This window comes from Taudactylus pleione, unplaced genomic scaffold (genome assembly GCF_031769625.1).
Source record: "Taudactylus pleione unplaced genomic scaffold, aTauple2 ptg000120l, whole genome shotgun sequence".
NCBI lineage: Eukaryota > Metazoa > Chordata > Amphibia > Anura > Myobatrachidae > Taudactylus > Taudactylus pleione.
The window spans coordinates 12,608,715-12,624,677 of record NW_028284522.1 but is presented as its reverse complement, the minus strand read 5'-3'; the positions used below and the strand labels follow the sequence as shown (position 1 = coordinate 12,624,677).

The following is a 15,963-nucleotide window of genomic DNA, read 5'->3' as shown; positions in this document are numbered from 1 at the left end:
GGGTAACATCAGATGCTATCGCAGCGCTTCTGGTTGACCATGCCCTGCCACAAGCACTGCGAGCACGTCAGTGTAAAAACAAGCCAGGTGATGTGTACTATGATGCTGTCTTATAATTACGCACACCTCTAAAACGTCACTGAGATGCTGAGGCACGCCTGCGTTTGCACCTCCACTCACCCGTTCTTTAATAACCAGCCCATTACAACCTACAAACGGCTTCCCCTGTCACTCACTCTGCTGGGCTGTCTATGTGCAGCGAACGAACGCATTGTGAACGTTTGCTAAGGTATGCACATGCGCACTGCGCGCATGCACACACTGCATACCATCGACAGCAGCGAGAAATTGCACCTTAGCGAGCGGGTCTGAATCAGGCCCTCTGTCCTCAGGAGCCCACACAGGTCACGTTTTCCAGGTCACCCAGCAGGTGCACAGGTGGATTCATTACTCACTGACATTTTAAAAGATCCACAGGTGGAGCTAATTATTTCACTTTTGATTCTGTGAGGAGACCTGGAAAACATGCAATATTTGGGGTCCTGGGGACAGAGTATGAGAACCTGTGCACTAGACGATCAACAATGCCCAGAGTGGTCCAGATTTTCGGTGTTTTATCAGCGGATTAGAATATATAGAAGTTGTATTGATATGCATTGTATGTTAGGTCAATCCAAAAAAATATATAATAGTTCAAAATAGCTCTTTTTTTGCCAAATTGAACTGACATTACAAAAATATAGAGAAGATCATCCTCCTAAAGAGGCTTATTTACACCTAGGAATTTCAAGGTTGATATTGGGTCTAACTTGTCAATAATCATTTCTTTCTTTGGACTAAGCTCGTCAATAATCATGTATTAGATGAAGCACTTTAAATTTAACCCATATGAGACACTATATTTTATAATGTAACTTAATTATATTAAAAGTTATGTTTTATCATATAAGACCTGGAACTCTTATCACACAAGGTTATGAACATAACGGGGGGCAAAATAAGGCCAATTACAAAACAAATTTGTAATCTCTCTGTGAATAGATATGTCACTGTTGTATTGAGGAAGCCTCTAAATTAGTAAATCAATTGCAATTTTGCACAGTACCAGCTTGATATGTACTACATTCATGCGAGTTTGCACATCTGCCGTATTCATTTAATATGACCCATATTTAATATTTTGTGACATTGCAGTGCTACAACAGACTTGGGATGACTCCCTAGTAATATTGATTTACTGATTCAGTGGATTCCCCATTACAACAGCGACATCTCTTTACTACCACCATATGTGTATTCACAGAGAGATCACAAATATGTTTCATAATTGGGCTTATTATGCCCCCAATATGTTCATAACCTTGTGTGATAAGAGTTCTAGGTCTTTCATGATGTTAATTCAATTCTATTAAAACTTAGGTTTTAATTATAAAGAATAATAGGATCTAGTGCCCCCAACACAGAGTACTTTTCATTCCCATTCTCTAGTATAAACTAATTACTCTCAGGGGAGCACCTCCCGCCTGCGATTGCTTTCATTAGCCCTTCTGGCTATCTAACTTAACTATAGTGGACACATCCTATATACACTACCACATTTATCAGCGTAATTATGTGTACTTAGGTCCCTCCCATTTTCCCCTAACCACCGGGCCGTGGCACTAGATTTACTTAATTCCACAAATACATATGGTGAAATGGGGGCTAGATTACAGGGAACTCTATGAAAATGTACGCCAATCCCATCCACTAGAAGGACTACAGCAATGTTCCAGTAATCGTACAGATTTGCAGACTTTGCGCTACTGGGAGTCACCTAGGCAATAACTAATGCATTTCAATAGTGTGTTTATATGGATATATTACCTACAACATGCTATGAGTCCAGATATCTTAGGAGCGGATATTAACGACAACTAAAAATAGTAACAGATAAGTAAAAACAGGATTTTGGTACTTACCGATAAATCCCTTTCTCCGATTCCACAGGGGACACTGGAGCTCAAGACAGTGGGGTATAGACGGTGGTAGAGTAGAGCCTGGCACTTTAAATAATTAAGAAGTGTGACTGGCTCCTCCCCCTCTATGCCCCATCAGCCCCAGTTTAAGAAACTGAGCCCGAGAGGAGACTGAGGACAACAGGAAAAAGAGGAGGAGAAGACCACAGAACGGACAAAACCGGCTGAAGGAGAATAGAAGAACCCACTGCAGGGAACACATGCAGTCACACAACCATATAATGAGCCAACAAAACGGCAGGAACACAGCACTGGGCGGGCGTCCAGTGTCCCCTGTGGAATCGGAGAAAGGGATTTATCGGTAAGTACCAAAATCCTGTTTTCTCCTTCATCCACTAGGGGACACTGGAGCTCAAGACAGTGGGGATGTCCCAAAGCCAACCTCCTGGGTGGGAAGTGCTGAGAACTTGCCGTAACCCGCGGCCAACCGTAACAGGGACCACCAAGAACCTTAGGCCCAATTGAAAGGCAAAAGCTGTATCTAGAGGACAACAAACATTAGAATCGTCAGAACACCGTAATCACAGCTGAAAACAAACCGACCCAGACCCTTGGGAGCAGTGAGTCCCAACAAGAGTCCATAGTTAAAAGGGGCGGTAATCCAAGAATAAAACTCCACAAAACTGTAGTAGAGTTTAAATCAGGAAGGTGCAACAGTCGCAGACTGTAGAATACCAGCACTGCTGAACATAAATTATATCGATATATGTAGAATTATACAGATAACTGATGCAGATCCCGTCCACAAACTTCTTTAACAAAGAGTATATCTGAAGGCCAGAGGCATATATCGAACTGTCGTCCAGGACCAGTCCTGAGGTCTAACTAATTAGGTGGATTTCAACCAGCGGAAGGGCTAAAACGTAGAAGTCACCAACCAGTGGAGATTCCACTGGCAAGTGGCAGGGATGGCATAGAGAAGATTGAGACAACAATTCTTTACAGAGGGTCAGACAACAGGACAACCCAGTCTGGAACAGAGGGATAAAACCGCAACTGGAATCCTTCCATGTATTCAGGCGAAGACCAGCTTCCCCTTAACCTGGAAAAAAAAAAAAAAAAAATCAATCAACCTCCGCCAACAGCGGAAGAGAAAACCACAAATGGACGACTTCCAACGTAATGGAAGCGTGTAGACAGTAGCAGCTTCTGGCCCGTAATAGTATGAAAACAACTGGGATACCTTAGCTGCTGAAAATCATGGATGCAACAGCCACCCCGGGAAAGCGAGACACCAAATAGGGAAGCATCCTATATAGTGAGGCTAGAGCCCTAGGTCAACATGAAAGTACCTGTCAGTGTAATGAAAGTATCAACAGATACTGAACAGAAAAAAACAAACAAGGCCTCTTGTGTATAATATTTCTGTTATAGGAACAGGACCTGTGACTGACGTACCTAATGTAAACCTGTGCATTAGCCTGAAAATGCACCGCAACCCAGAAAATAGCATATCACTAATCTCTATGCTGGATGGACCCACACACCAGGAAGGCTCTAAGGTGTAGAGCCAACTAACGTGAACAGGTACCATAAGGGGGCGAATGTCTGCCAGGACAGCAGCTAGGGTGCAGAAGGGAGGATAACTGATGTGTAATGTCAGGTTGCAGTATCAGGAGCCTCTTCCGGAGGATTAGGGGGTGAGCCTGCTCACCTGTGAGTGACCAGAAGCCCTCTGGATGCTACGTAGAATGTCACTGACCTTTTCCATTACACTACAACCCATCCGGTATAAAGAGTAACATCGGTGGTCAAAGACCCAATGCTCTATAGCTTGGACTTCAGTCTGGAGATATTGTCGTAGAAAATACTGTAGAAACTAGCAGAATTATTAGTGGAGACATGTAGGTCATACAACAGGACTACATTCAATGACTTTATCTGAGAGTGTTCCAGTAGAGATGTGTATTCATATAGAGAATGCACATATACCCCAAACACCCTGCTAGTGTAAGTATCATTACATTAACACTTATAATGGGGAAGTGCATATAGCCAAAGAGGCAGAATCACCAGATAGCGTAAGATATTAACTAAGACCCTCTGCATGTATACATAGAATTTCCATGGATCCCCACAAGTGACCCTTGACATTGAAAGTGGTCACATACCAATATAAAATACAATACTTATATTGCTGAGTAGGAACCTCTTGGTGGATATTTAGACTGCGACAAGTCAATATTATGGAGTACCTGAATATACTGTATATACACTGAGAAGATACACAAATATAGAATGTTAGTTATCCCAATTAAAGAAGGAAGGGATATACTTTTATTCATAACCCCAATTAGGGCTGTAAGCAGGTTTTCCCAAATATTATAAAGTTGCATATGAAGAGTGGGATACACAGCCTTACATACAGACATATACATAGTTGCATAAGAAGTCAATCTCTGAGAAGAGTCAGCATGTCTTATAAGTACCAGACGCAGACCAAGTGCGCCACTAGAGATATTTACTGCAGTTTTAAATAATAATAGGCCCCTTGCAGAGAGGCGCTGCAATATTGCAGAGTGCTAGATACAGCGGCTTATGTGCCAAGTATTAACGGATGGGGACAGAACTACACTAGCGTCCAAGGATGCTAGGCGATAGTCCAGACCTAAGAGTCATGAACAGCCTGAGCTGGACCTAGACATGAGTGCCCCGGGAGCACCTATGTACCTATGTATAACTTTATATACATGTGTGGACATACAAGACCACCCACATGTATTTGGTACTTGTAGTGGTGCTGGGGAATTGTGTCTGTCACAATGTAAGCTGCAGAATATGGCTATTCCATAGAGCCACCTAATCTATTGTACTCTGGACATAAAACCCAGCTTACAAATTAGTTTACATGCTGCCGAAGCTTGCACACGATATATATGTATATGATCTTATGCATAGCCTACAGCTCCTGGAATACCAGGTGGCTTCCCCTCCGAGGATTAACCAGGTCTGACCCCGACATACACACATACATATGTAATGCAGAAGTGTGTAACCTAATCCACACACTAATTTGTACTATCCCTTAAAGTGAGCTATGTATATAGTTTAGTAGTAGAAAATGGCGGACTGTTGCGAGTACTCTCCTTGGGAAAAAACACCCTCAGCCCCTTCAGAAAATATCATCTTAGGGAGCTGTGCTTCAGTGAAATAAATGTGCAAGTGGGGCGCACTGCACAACACTCTGTTCTTCCGAGATAAGAAAATGGGCTTGTTCATGGTGAGTCCGTAGGCTACCTGTTTACTGACAGAGCCCTCATATTAAACTAGAAAACTGTGCAGTGGGTAGCGCTGCAGCGCAAGACCCCAACCCACTCTGGTTATAGGAGAAGTCAGTTAGCACAACGCTAGAGATGTGGGTGTCCCAGCATTTAATTCTGGGCAACAGGGATGGCCAGCACATTTGGGGAGCTCTCATTCCCGAATAGGGTAGATCTGGGAGTACCATCACAATTATTGTATGTGCTGCCGAAGCGAGCACATAAGATATAATTACCTACACATAGATATGCGTACTCCCAATGCAATTTACTCCCAAGGTAAATTTTAATTATTGGAAGTTAACTCCGTATCTGGATATTTATTTTGAGATATGGATTATTGGCACAACTGCACTAAAAACAAAACCAGTGCAGGCCAGAGCGACCAGCTCTGTATAGCAGGTCACTAATATGCTATGGAAGAGATGTAACCCTAACCCAGCTAACATCCTTCCAACGCTGGAGGCATTAAGTTAAGGAAGAGTATAAAACCCCTTCCGTTGCCGTACCTGGAAGTGACGTGAGTGAAGGCGGAAGTGGAGGTTTCTGCCCACACTTTCCAGGAAATAAAAAGACGGCCCCTTGCGGGCTCGCTCCGCACGCCACGCTTCAGGCACGGTGACTCGCCACAAGATTATATTGCCCATTCAATGGTAGGGAATGACGTTGGACACTGGCTGATGACGTCATCATACAGAAATGGAAGGGATCTCTCTCATTCCATTTAGGAAGTAGTCATCAGCTAGAGGGAAGTCAGCGAGCCCTACACTGCCCGCTGACTCCAATAGTGGGTGTGCATTATCTGTCAACCTTGCGCTAAGCTGTGTACTGTATTACTTAATGTAGGAGACAGAACACCAGACACACATAATGCTAACTTGCCCCGCCTAACGAAAGCTCAGCGCTCACAAGCAGAGCGCAACAGGTCCGCTGGGGACTAAGGAGGATCCGCTACAGCCAACATCCTTCCCGACTACACAGCTGGGAAATTCCGGCTAATGTGCCTGAGCGGACTGGGCGCTATGGTGAGGAACTCCGCCCGATTCCGTGAGGGGTTATGCTGGAAAGAGCCCCCAAGCTTACTGCAAAGACAGCAGGAGGCCACCGAGGGATAATTGCCCGGGCCCGCCGTTAAGCTCCGCCCCCATCGCCACATTAGTGGCGGTAAACCTCGGGGGTGGCACACTGTGAAAATCACCCCACACATGCTTAAAGGGGACGGGGACTCTCCTATCGCGATGTAGGTGCTGCCTGACATGACCCCCGACGCGCCACTGCTGTGCAGTAGGGCGGGGTGATAGCCTCAAGCTAAACATGCATTTCCATCCCTCATTAATTAGGACGGGGAAACTGCCAGGGAGGACGCCTGAGGGGGGAGTGGGATTGTAAGAGCTAACGCCGATGCTTCCTTCATACACGCACCGGCGCAGCAACCCACAGCCGACAGCGCTGTGAATAACAGCCGCGCTCTCATGCGGCTCTAAGCATAAGCCGGCGCTGGTGCTTCGCTCATACAAGCACCAGCGCGGCAACGAGCAGCCGCGCCGAGCGGCTTCTTGTGCCCCGCCCCAGCCCCGTTATGTACTTATAAAATAGCAGGGCTTATGGTAGTAGCGGGACGTGGCATTCTCCCTCCCTGCATAGAGGAGGGAGGAGCAGGGGTTCTCAGTGGCAGCCACGGCAGGATCGCGCTATCACCAACGCTGCCCTCTGTATAACACGCACTGTAGAGGGGCCCACGCTGTATCCATCCACTCATGAAATAGGAGGGGGAACAGTGGCTAGGGATAAGCCCGAGACCCGGACGCTGACTGCAGCGGCGGGTCTCATCAGCAGCTCCGACACTGCCAGGTTTACTGGCAGGGGGAAGGAGGCTGTATAACAGCCGCGCAGCACGCGCTGTCCCTGAGCCCAGCGTTTTGGCCCACCACTCCAGCTAGTCAGGAGTGGTGGGATATACTTACGAACTGCTGCGGCCGGGTTGCTGGGCTGGGGGGCAAATGAGGAAACCCGGACACGAACCGGTTTCAGTTGTGGCGGGTCCTCATGGAGTCCGATGACTCAGTTTAAGGTCCCCCCTCAGGGTCACCGGACACAGGCTGCAGTAGCCGTGTGGTGCCCTCCCGGCGGCTCCCACGTAGCAGGCAGACTGCCACAGTAAGCAGTCTGCCTGTCCTCACGTGTAAATATAAATTTAAAATAAACAAAATACTAAAGGGCTGGAGACAGCCCACAGTGCTACCGACTCTCTCGGGCACAATTTCTAAACTGGGGCTGATGGGGCATAGAGGGGGAGGAGCCAGTCACACTTCTTAATTATTTAAAGTGCCAGGCTCTACTCTACCACCGTCTATACCCCACTGCCTTGAGTTCCAGTGTCCCCTAGTGGATGAAGGAGAAATAAACAATAAAGACATTTAATATATAGGTTAACAAGCATTTCCAGGACCATATAAAAGGCAGAGTGCTATTCTGTTCACTGATCTTGGATGGGACTTGTACAATAGTTTACAATAGGTGATGCATCATAACTACTAATACCATGTTTACATAATAATAAAGTGATGAAATTAGAATAGAGTATTAACACAGATTTACAAAAGTATACACATAGTCGCATTATGCGGACATAGCAGTTATTTTAGAATAGCACCATTATTTTGTGGCTTCTATTGATTCAGGTTTTGATACACTCACCATGTACATGAGTATGTCTCTAATCATTACCATCGCAGTCTGGTGGTCATTCCATGCCTGATTAAGTGTTTGGAGGAAATTGTTATTTAAAGAATTTAATACATCTTCTCGAACCTACAAAGAAAAAATAAATGAAATTAAGAAAATGTGTACAGACAATGGCCACTACATCTACAGGGAAATCACTGAAGAGCTGGAACTTCAGGCTAAAGGTGCGTACACAAGGAACGATATATAGTAATATGAATGATAACTATATTGTTCAACGATATATCGTTCATCTCGTTCCATGTTTATGCAATGAACCACCAACGATGCGCACTCCCACTGGACGATAACGATATCGTCCATCGGGCATGCATGCAGGCCAATCTGGACGATACTGCGCATTTTCCATAGGGGTTTGCGATCGTTGGTTGGTGATATCTTTGGTGTGTGGATGAACAATAACGTTCATCCAGCACACCAGGAATTTCAAGGGAGATTGTTCGCTTAACAGATCATCCCGTGTGTACCCAGCATAACTATAACTAAAAACACCACCACAAACAACCAACCACAATCTGTATTAAGTGTCTTAACCCAGACAAGGCTACCTGTTACTTTCTTATAACAGGCAGTGTAATTGAAAAGATTTATAGAATGCACCATGTATTACAAAACTACTGAATGTAAGCGCACTAAATTAGCAAAAATAAATAATGATCTGGCTGGCTTTATAAATGTACTACAGTGTGGCAGTCACATGCACTAGAAAATAAACCAATTTGCGTTAGGCACAGTACAAGTACACATAAGTGATGGACAAATATTGCTGAAATCCAGAATCAGCAGAACATTTTAAAGGAGCAAGAGAAGATTTACAGAATATCATGGTAAAATATTTTGGCGCCAGCAGCAGTTTTGCAGGTGCACTGGATTACTAGGTCTATCATTTTGTACAGCCCTTCTCTATAGAGCATGGTTTCGCACACTGTCATACATGTATCCACAAAAGGGGTTTGGTGCGCAATGCAGGAGGTCAGAATCCTGCCAGCGTAATCCCGATGGTGTAAATCCCAACACATGTTACTGTATATTGCTCAAAGCATAATGTAGTGGAGATCTTGGTTTAAATTGTAATGTTTTGCGCTTGTACCTGAGGGGAAATGATTAATGACCCGCAAAGTGATTTCTCCATGGTCACAAGTGTAGGAAATTCTATTTGTAGAAAATCTATCACAAAGTCAGACTGCTGTAGAAAACCTGGCAGAGTGGATGGCCAGAACCTACTACCTAAAAAGGCACACACTATTCATGAGGTGTATTTAAAGTCACAATTAAACGTAGCAGCATGTGGATCTTGTGTTTGCATTAAGTCTATTACAGTGTGCACAAGTTTCTCGATTACAAACGCTGCAATGTTTTCCTTCAAATGCATGAAAATTGGAAACTTTCAGTGCACCAGGAGATCGTTTTACAAATGTGTCTTTGGAGGGGAATGTAATTGTTGTGCCTCTGGGTGCGACTGCTCATTACATAATGGCAGTTTGGGGTCCCAAAAGCCTGATTTTGGCCGACCGCGGATTTCTGCTCGCCACATCAGGAGTGAGCGAACAGAATTAATGGGCGCCTGCGGCACTCAACTGAGCGCTAAACAACTGAATTCCCCCCTTTGTGTCTATAGGCTAGCAGCCAATGCATAAACATAGTTATGGTTTAGCACCTACATATAAATACTAGCTACATGTAGGCTTAAGGTGCCCATCCACTAGACGATTAAACTGAGCGATTGAACGATAACTATATCGTTGAATCGTTCATAAATAGTTTGCAAGTAGTTAAGAAAAATGTCTAAAACGACCAGTGATGTGTGCTCCTGCTGGTCGTTTAGACATCTAGCATCGGGCAAACATGCTGGACAAACTGACGATAACATCATGTTCAGCATGTTTGCAGATGATTGATGTGCCTACACTGAACGACTGCTCATTCATTGTAGGCACATCACAGACTGACAAACGACTGCACAATTACAATGTCCTAATCGTGCAGTCGTTTTCGTGTCTAAGTGGATGGGCAGCATTATATTACACTTCTAGATTTACACGAAAAAGGGGGAAAACATTTGTTTACATATGAAAGAGGAAGTGTGAGAACACACCGAACATACCAGAATGTGAAATGAAGTAATTATGACGTCTATAAGAGCAGGATGACATTCTTGAATTTACATATGTGGTAAAAGGAAAGCCACACAGAAAAGCAGACAGAAGGGTCAATTTTCCAACTCTGTATTAAGTTTAAAAGAAAGCAGCACTTGCCGGCAACATGTGGGAACACACAAATACTCCACTTGTTTCTACTTTTAAATATTATTACCCCTAACATAAACCACCTAAATCTGTAAAAACTACCAATCAGCCAATAAATCAGCAGGACTTAAAGCTATAGAATAGACAGATTAGACAACATGTGATACTTGGTATAGAGGTAACCTAATAACCTTTTCTATAACTTAGAAAAGCTGCAGACTTGGGAGTCATACCAAAAGGCAAAAATTAGCTTTAATACAGGCACATTTGTCTGGTTATTAAGGAAGCATCACATCTGTTGACCCTAGCACAGTTTTCATGGACTGCAACAGGCAAGGTGAAAAAGGACGGATTAAACTTTACAAAATGAACATTTCAACTATGGACCATGGTGATAATGACAGTGCAGTGGTACCCTGGTATTTCATTACAGATATGATAAGAAATTACTCTGCCAAACACAAACCTAACTTGCGGATTAAACAGAGGAAGACGACACTCCAAGTGACCCACTGCATAAAACCCATAGCACTTGACAGAATGCAAATGGGATCCTAGTGATGCATTACCCAAAAATTTGTGGGTTTTTTTGAGTTTGTGTTTTTGTCTCGGATTGTAAGAGGGAAATTCAATTCTGCGTGAAATGCCTCGATTGCCGGCTGCGCACATATTGGTCACTTATGGTAGTGATGCTATCGCAAGTTTTCCCTTGCACCTCTATGGATTGCAATGGAAAACGTGTGACACCAGCAGGAAGCGATGTGCCGTTCCAGATTGGCACATCAACATCGGAAATTGAATTTCCCTCCCTCGAAAACATAAGCGCATGAGTGAGATCCATTGTTTGTAGCTACAAAATAAAAAAGCAAAAATGAATGCAGCAGATAATAAATCAGTAGCCCATAGAATGATTCACAAAATGTACCATTATTGAGGTAACTGATAGACCATTAAAAAAATAAAACCACATACACAGAAGTAGTGCAGATGATCTAACACGTACTGTAATAGATCTGGAAAAAGCAAAATTACATTCCAGGGTCAGTAAAACCCAAGTGATGTTATTTGAGTTCATTATTGTGTAGATACCGTGTACTATGGACTTGGGCTTACACATTACAAGAAAGTGATTTGTGTGACATTTATAGTTTTATTTTCATGTAACCAGCTAAAGCAGGACCAAGACCCCCAACACTAGATAACTACCTAAAAATATCAGGGTCACCTAAGCCCTTAGAGTCCTTGGCAGGAGCCTAATAGAGGATCTGGCTATGCAACCAATAGGATTATTTAATCATTTTTTTGCAGAGGTCAGTGCTAATCGCCAGACACTATGGGTCCTTGTCCTGCACTGTAATGTACTGTAAGTCACTAGTTTCTTATTAGTTTATGTACCCTGTAAGGCGCTGCGGAACACTTGTGGCGCCATATAAAGGATAATAATAATTTAATGAATAGGTAAAGCCAATAGACGTTATTCAATAGAAACATGAGATCTAAAATAGCTGTGTGTCACATTCCAACACGTATGGATTTAAAATTCCACACTGAATTGTCCTTTACTACCACCTTTGTTGGAAGGCTATTTCAAAAATCTTAGGCCCTGATTCAGAGCCGGACGCTCTGACCAGAGCGCTCGCTCTGAATCAGGGCCCACCTCCATTAATATGGAGCGTTCTCCTGGACGCTCGTATAGCTGTGGGTCACCACCCACAGCATATACGAGCGTGCAACAAGATGGTCGCGATGGTCTTGACCATCGCGACCATCGAAACTGCGAGCAAAAGCCTGCGGTTGGGTTTTTCAACCGCAAGGCCAGGAGTGATTTTGGCTTTATCAGAGCCAAAATCACTCCCACTGACATCACTAGTGATGTCAGTGGGGCCGGCTTCAGACGGTAGGCGTTCCCTTGGGAACGCCTCCGTCTGGCAGGTACGCCCACCAAAGGGGGCGTGCTGTCAGTCACCATCGACAGCACGCCCCCTTTGATGAGACACTCCGAGCGAAGGAAAGTCCTTCGCTCGTCGGGTCTCGCGCATGCGCACGCCGGAGCTCCCTCCGTCGTGCGCATGCGCAGTGGGGACCATCGACCCACTTGCGAGCGGACAGCGGCTCGCGAGTGGGTCTGAATGAGGGCCTTAATTTCTTCATAGGGCTGACCTTGGGGTATAGGTTGGGAACCAAATCCGGGCACCACGCAGTTAAAGCTTTCAGCTCCCAGATTGCACTGGGTCCACTCTCCCTATAACCCCGCCCCCAAGCCAGAGGCACCACAGTTTAAGTTGGTGCCCTGCCGGAGTCTGTCACCGTTATTGCAGGGGGGCTTATTAGCAGCCCCTAAGCTTAAAATTTATTTTATGAGTTTTCATTTTATTTTTAGAACTTGTCAGAGCGGCAGTGTCGGACTGTCCATTGGACATCCAAGCTGCCGCTCCTCCACCCCGTGACGCCAGTACAGAGCTGGGGATCGTGGTGGGACCCCAGAGTCTGTGCTAGCCAGACACTGCGGGCGCCCAGGACTGCTGCCGGATCGCCGGGGAACAGGTAAGATCGCAGGTCACTGCTTGCGGGTATATGCAGTCTTTAATAGCCGGCCAGGGGAGGCAGCCTTCCCTGTTCAGCAGCTCCTCCCCTCAAAGCAGCGCGCCTTTCCAGTGCAAGGTGTGGCGTCCCTGAGCTGCTTCCTCCGTGGGCCACGCTTTCTCTGTGGTCTCCAGGCGGCCATTTTATCTCTATGGTGCAGCAGCAGATCTCCTAGGATGGCAGTTGGTCCAGTCCCCCTGCGTACCTGGCCACTTGGGTGAGCGTACACAGCGCTATAGCGTTCCCAGACATTGAATCTGAGCAATTGAATGTAGTGCCATTTGCAGTATATTATATGTAATGTGTGTAATATATATATATATATATATATATATATATATAGATAGATAGAGAGAGAGAGAGAGAGAGAGAGAGAGAGAGAGAAAATACTGGATAAAGCGCCAACCTCGTAATTAATGCATTTTTAAAAGGTACTACTGGAACATGTTTACTAGGAACTGATGAACTGATTTAAATAGGAAATCCATTATGTATAGGGGTCCGGGATCACACATGATGTGACGCAGATTACTGACCTTTTGAACCCCTAGTGGGCTATAAAAAGCGAACCTTTACACCTACACACCATCACCTTGATGAAGTCAGACGAAACGCGTTGGAATGTGTTTGCTGCTACTTCATGCACTTTGGGCTACTACTTCTCTTTCTCATTCAGATAAGCTGCTATTTTTTAATTTGCTACTATTTTTAATTTTCAAATATTTTTTCACTGTCTTTTTTACTGCCTTTTTTCATTATATCATGTATTTTAAGGGATTTTATTAGCCTATCAGGTGGAAATCCTATTATTGTTTATAATAAATTGTTATTTTTATAAATTTTTTCTTATATTGTTAGTTCTCAATATATATTCAGTATTTGTCTAATAGGATTGCACTATTATTCTGAATAAGTATTGGTTTTTGCTCAAAACCTCATACATCATTTTATTATGTTGAGGCAATAATATGTGGTACTCACTGGATACAAATAATTTTTATGTACTAGTTTCTTATCACACTGCAGTCACGCTTATTTTTTAACAGTAAACTTGTCGCTCTACTGTCAATTTACACTTTGTCTGATTTCTCAAATACTTACACTAGTATTATATTATTGACCCAGAGCTGACGCCTATAAATCTGAGGCTTAGTTGCTGTATTTGTACACCACACAAACTTCTTTCTTCTAACTCACTTACCCACAAGTCTTGGCGGTTTATCCACTATTTTCTCCATATCACTGTTTTGTGTCAATCGGATTAATAGCAGCCGTTACTTGTTCAATTATGTTTAAAAATAGAGACCGTATGAGCAAAATAAGTGACTTATGTCAACGAGTGTTTAATGAGAACATCCCCCACCCATGAAAGTGTCCCAACTGAAAATATTGATAACATGTTTTGGGAATTGGAAAAAATGCTAACAAAAGAAGTCAAAGCATGGTGGGACATTGGGGATTCTGTTTACAGAAACAATGTTCTAAACCCCTAGAGGATTGAGACTCATTAAGAATCCTACCTTTGGTCTAGACAATCCAGACTTACTAAAAAAAATGGGATGATATTTTACACCAATGCTCATTGGAGCTAATTAAACTAATTATAGAAGAAAAAAATGGCAGCACTCTCCAATTTGGAGAAAGAAATAATGAAAATGGAACCACAGATGGAAGAGTTTTAAAGAGAAAGAGGATTATAAAGAAAATGAAAGAGTTATTGAAAAAAATTGAAAAAGTAGAGGAGTCAGTCATGAAGAGCAAAGAAAAGAAGTTCATCAGAGATAAGGATTATGAGTTTAATAAAGTCAAGAACTGGAGTAGGTTCCAGTAGGAGTAGGTTCCAGAAGCAAGAAAGGACTGTCAACAGATATGAATTAGGAGAAGGATCCAGCTGGAGAATAGGCAATATGAAAAAAAACAGTTATAGAAGAAATAAGGATCTCAATACACAATATGTTCCTATTGAATCTAAATCCAAGAATAGGTTTTCTGCACTACAACGCTTGGACTCCTCAACAGTGACAACAAACTTTACACAAGCAACAGGAATACATTGTTCAGGGAAACTACAAGAACAGCCTCCCCCCTGAAAAGAAGATACAGAGAAGAAGAGGAAAACGGGGGGGCAGGAGGAGGAAGAAACATAAAAAGGAGAAATCTTCAATAGATCCCAAAACTAAAAGGCATCTTTAACCTATCCTGGCATACATTAAACAATTCTGAGATAACACTACTTAGTAAAGGATTGAATTTCGCACCGACAAGAAACATGAACAAATTCGATACATTTATTGATTTAAACAAGTTTGTGAGGGATCTCACATTGAAACGACATTTTCTAAGAAAGGAATCAGCACCTCTTAAGAACTATAGTGCCTCGACTTCGAAATCTGGTTTGAAGGGCAAATCTGTATATTACCCGTTAGAATCAAAAGGGAACCATTTGAATGTTTATGAAATGGTGAAAAAAGATCTCTGCAGTAATGAGGCAAACCATACAACTATTAAGAAAAAATCTCAGTAATAGAGAAAAAGAAGCCCTTAAAAATCTGAGAGAAAATCAGGAAATAGTTCTAAAACCAGCTGATAAAGGGGGGGGGGGTTTGGTTATCATGAACCGTGCATACTACCTCAAAGAAGCATTTAGACTCCTTGATGATGTTAATTCCTACGAAAAATTAGAAAAAGATCCAACAGAAGAATACACAGAATAATTGATAATCATTCTACTGTATGGTCTACAATGGAACATTTTAACCAAGGAAGAATTTCAATTTTTAATGCAATCAAACCCCGATTTTTTATTTCTTACCTAAGATCCATAAATCCATGACGGAACCTCCTGGGAGGCCCATTATAGCGGGAATTGAATCGCTCACCTCCAACCTCTCTAAATATGTTGATATCTTTCTTCAGAAATATGTTATAAAATTGGAATCCTATCTAAAAGACACTACAAGTGTCCTACAATATATGGAAGGCTGTGAATGGAGACAGACCTATAACTGGATAACTATTGATGTCCAATCTCTGTATACGTGTATTGAGCATTCCAAAGGTATCAACGCAGCAAGGACTTTTTTAGAGATGAAGAAATCGAAGCTCCACATA

General features: G+C 43.1%; 1 protein-coding gene across 1 annotated transcript in view; it reads right to left on the bottom strand.

The window, feature by feature from the left end:
• Positions 1-15,963, bottom strand: part of CUL3 (cullin 3) — a 113,026-nt gene that overhangs the window by 29,977 nt on the left and 67,086 nt on the right. Inside the window, exon 3 of the mRNA XM_088472067.1 lies at positions 7,976-8,089. Coding sequence (XP_088328193.1) covers positions 7,976-8,089 — 114 coding nt within the window. The remainder of the gene's footprint in view (positions 1-7,975; positions 8,090-15,963) is intronic.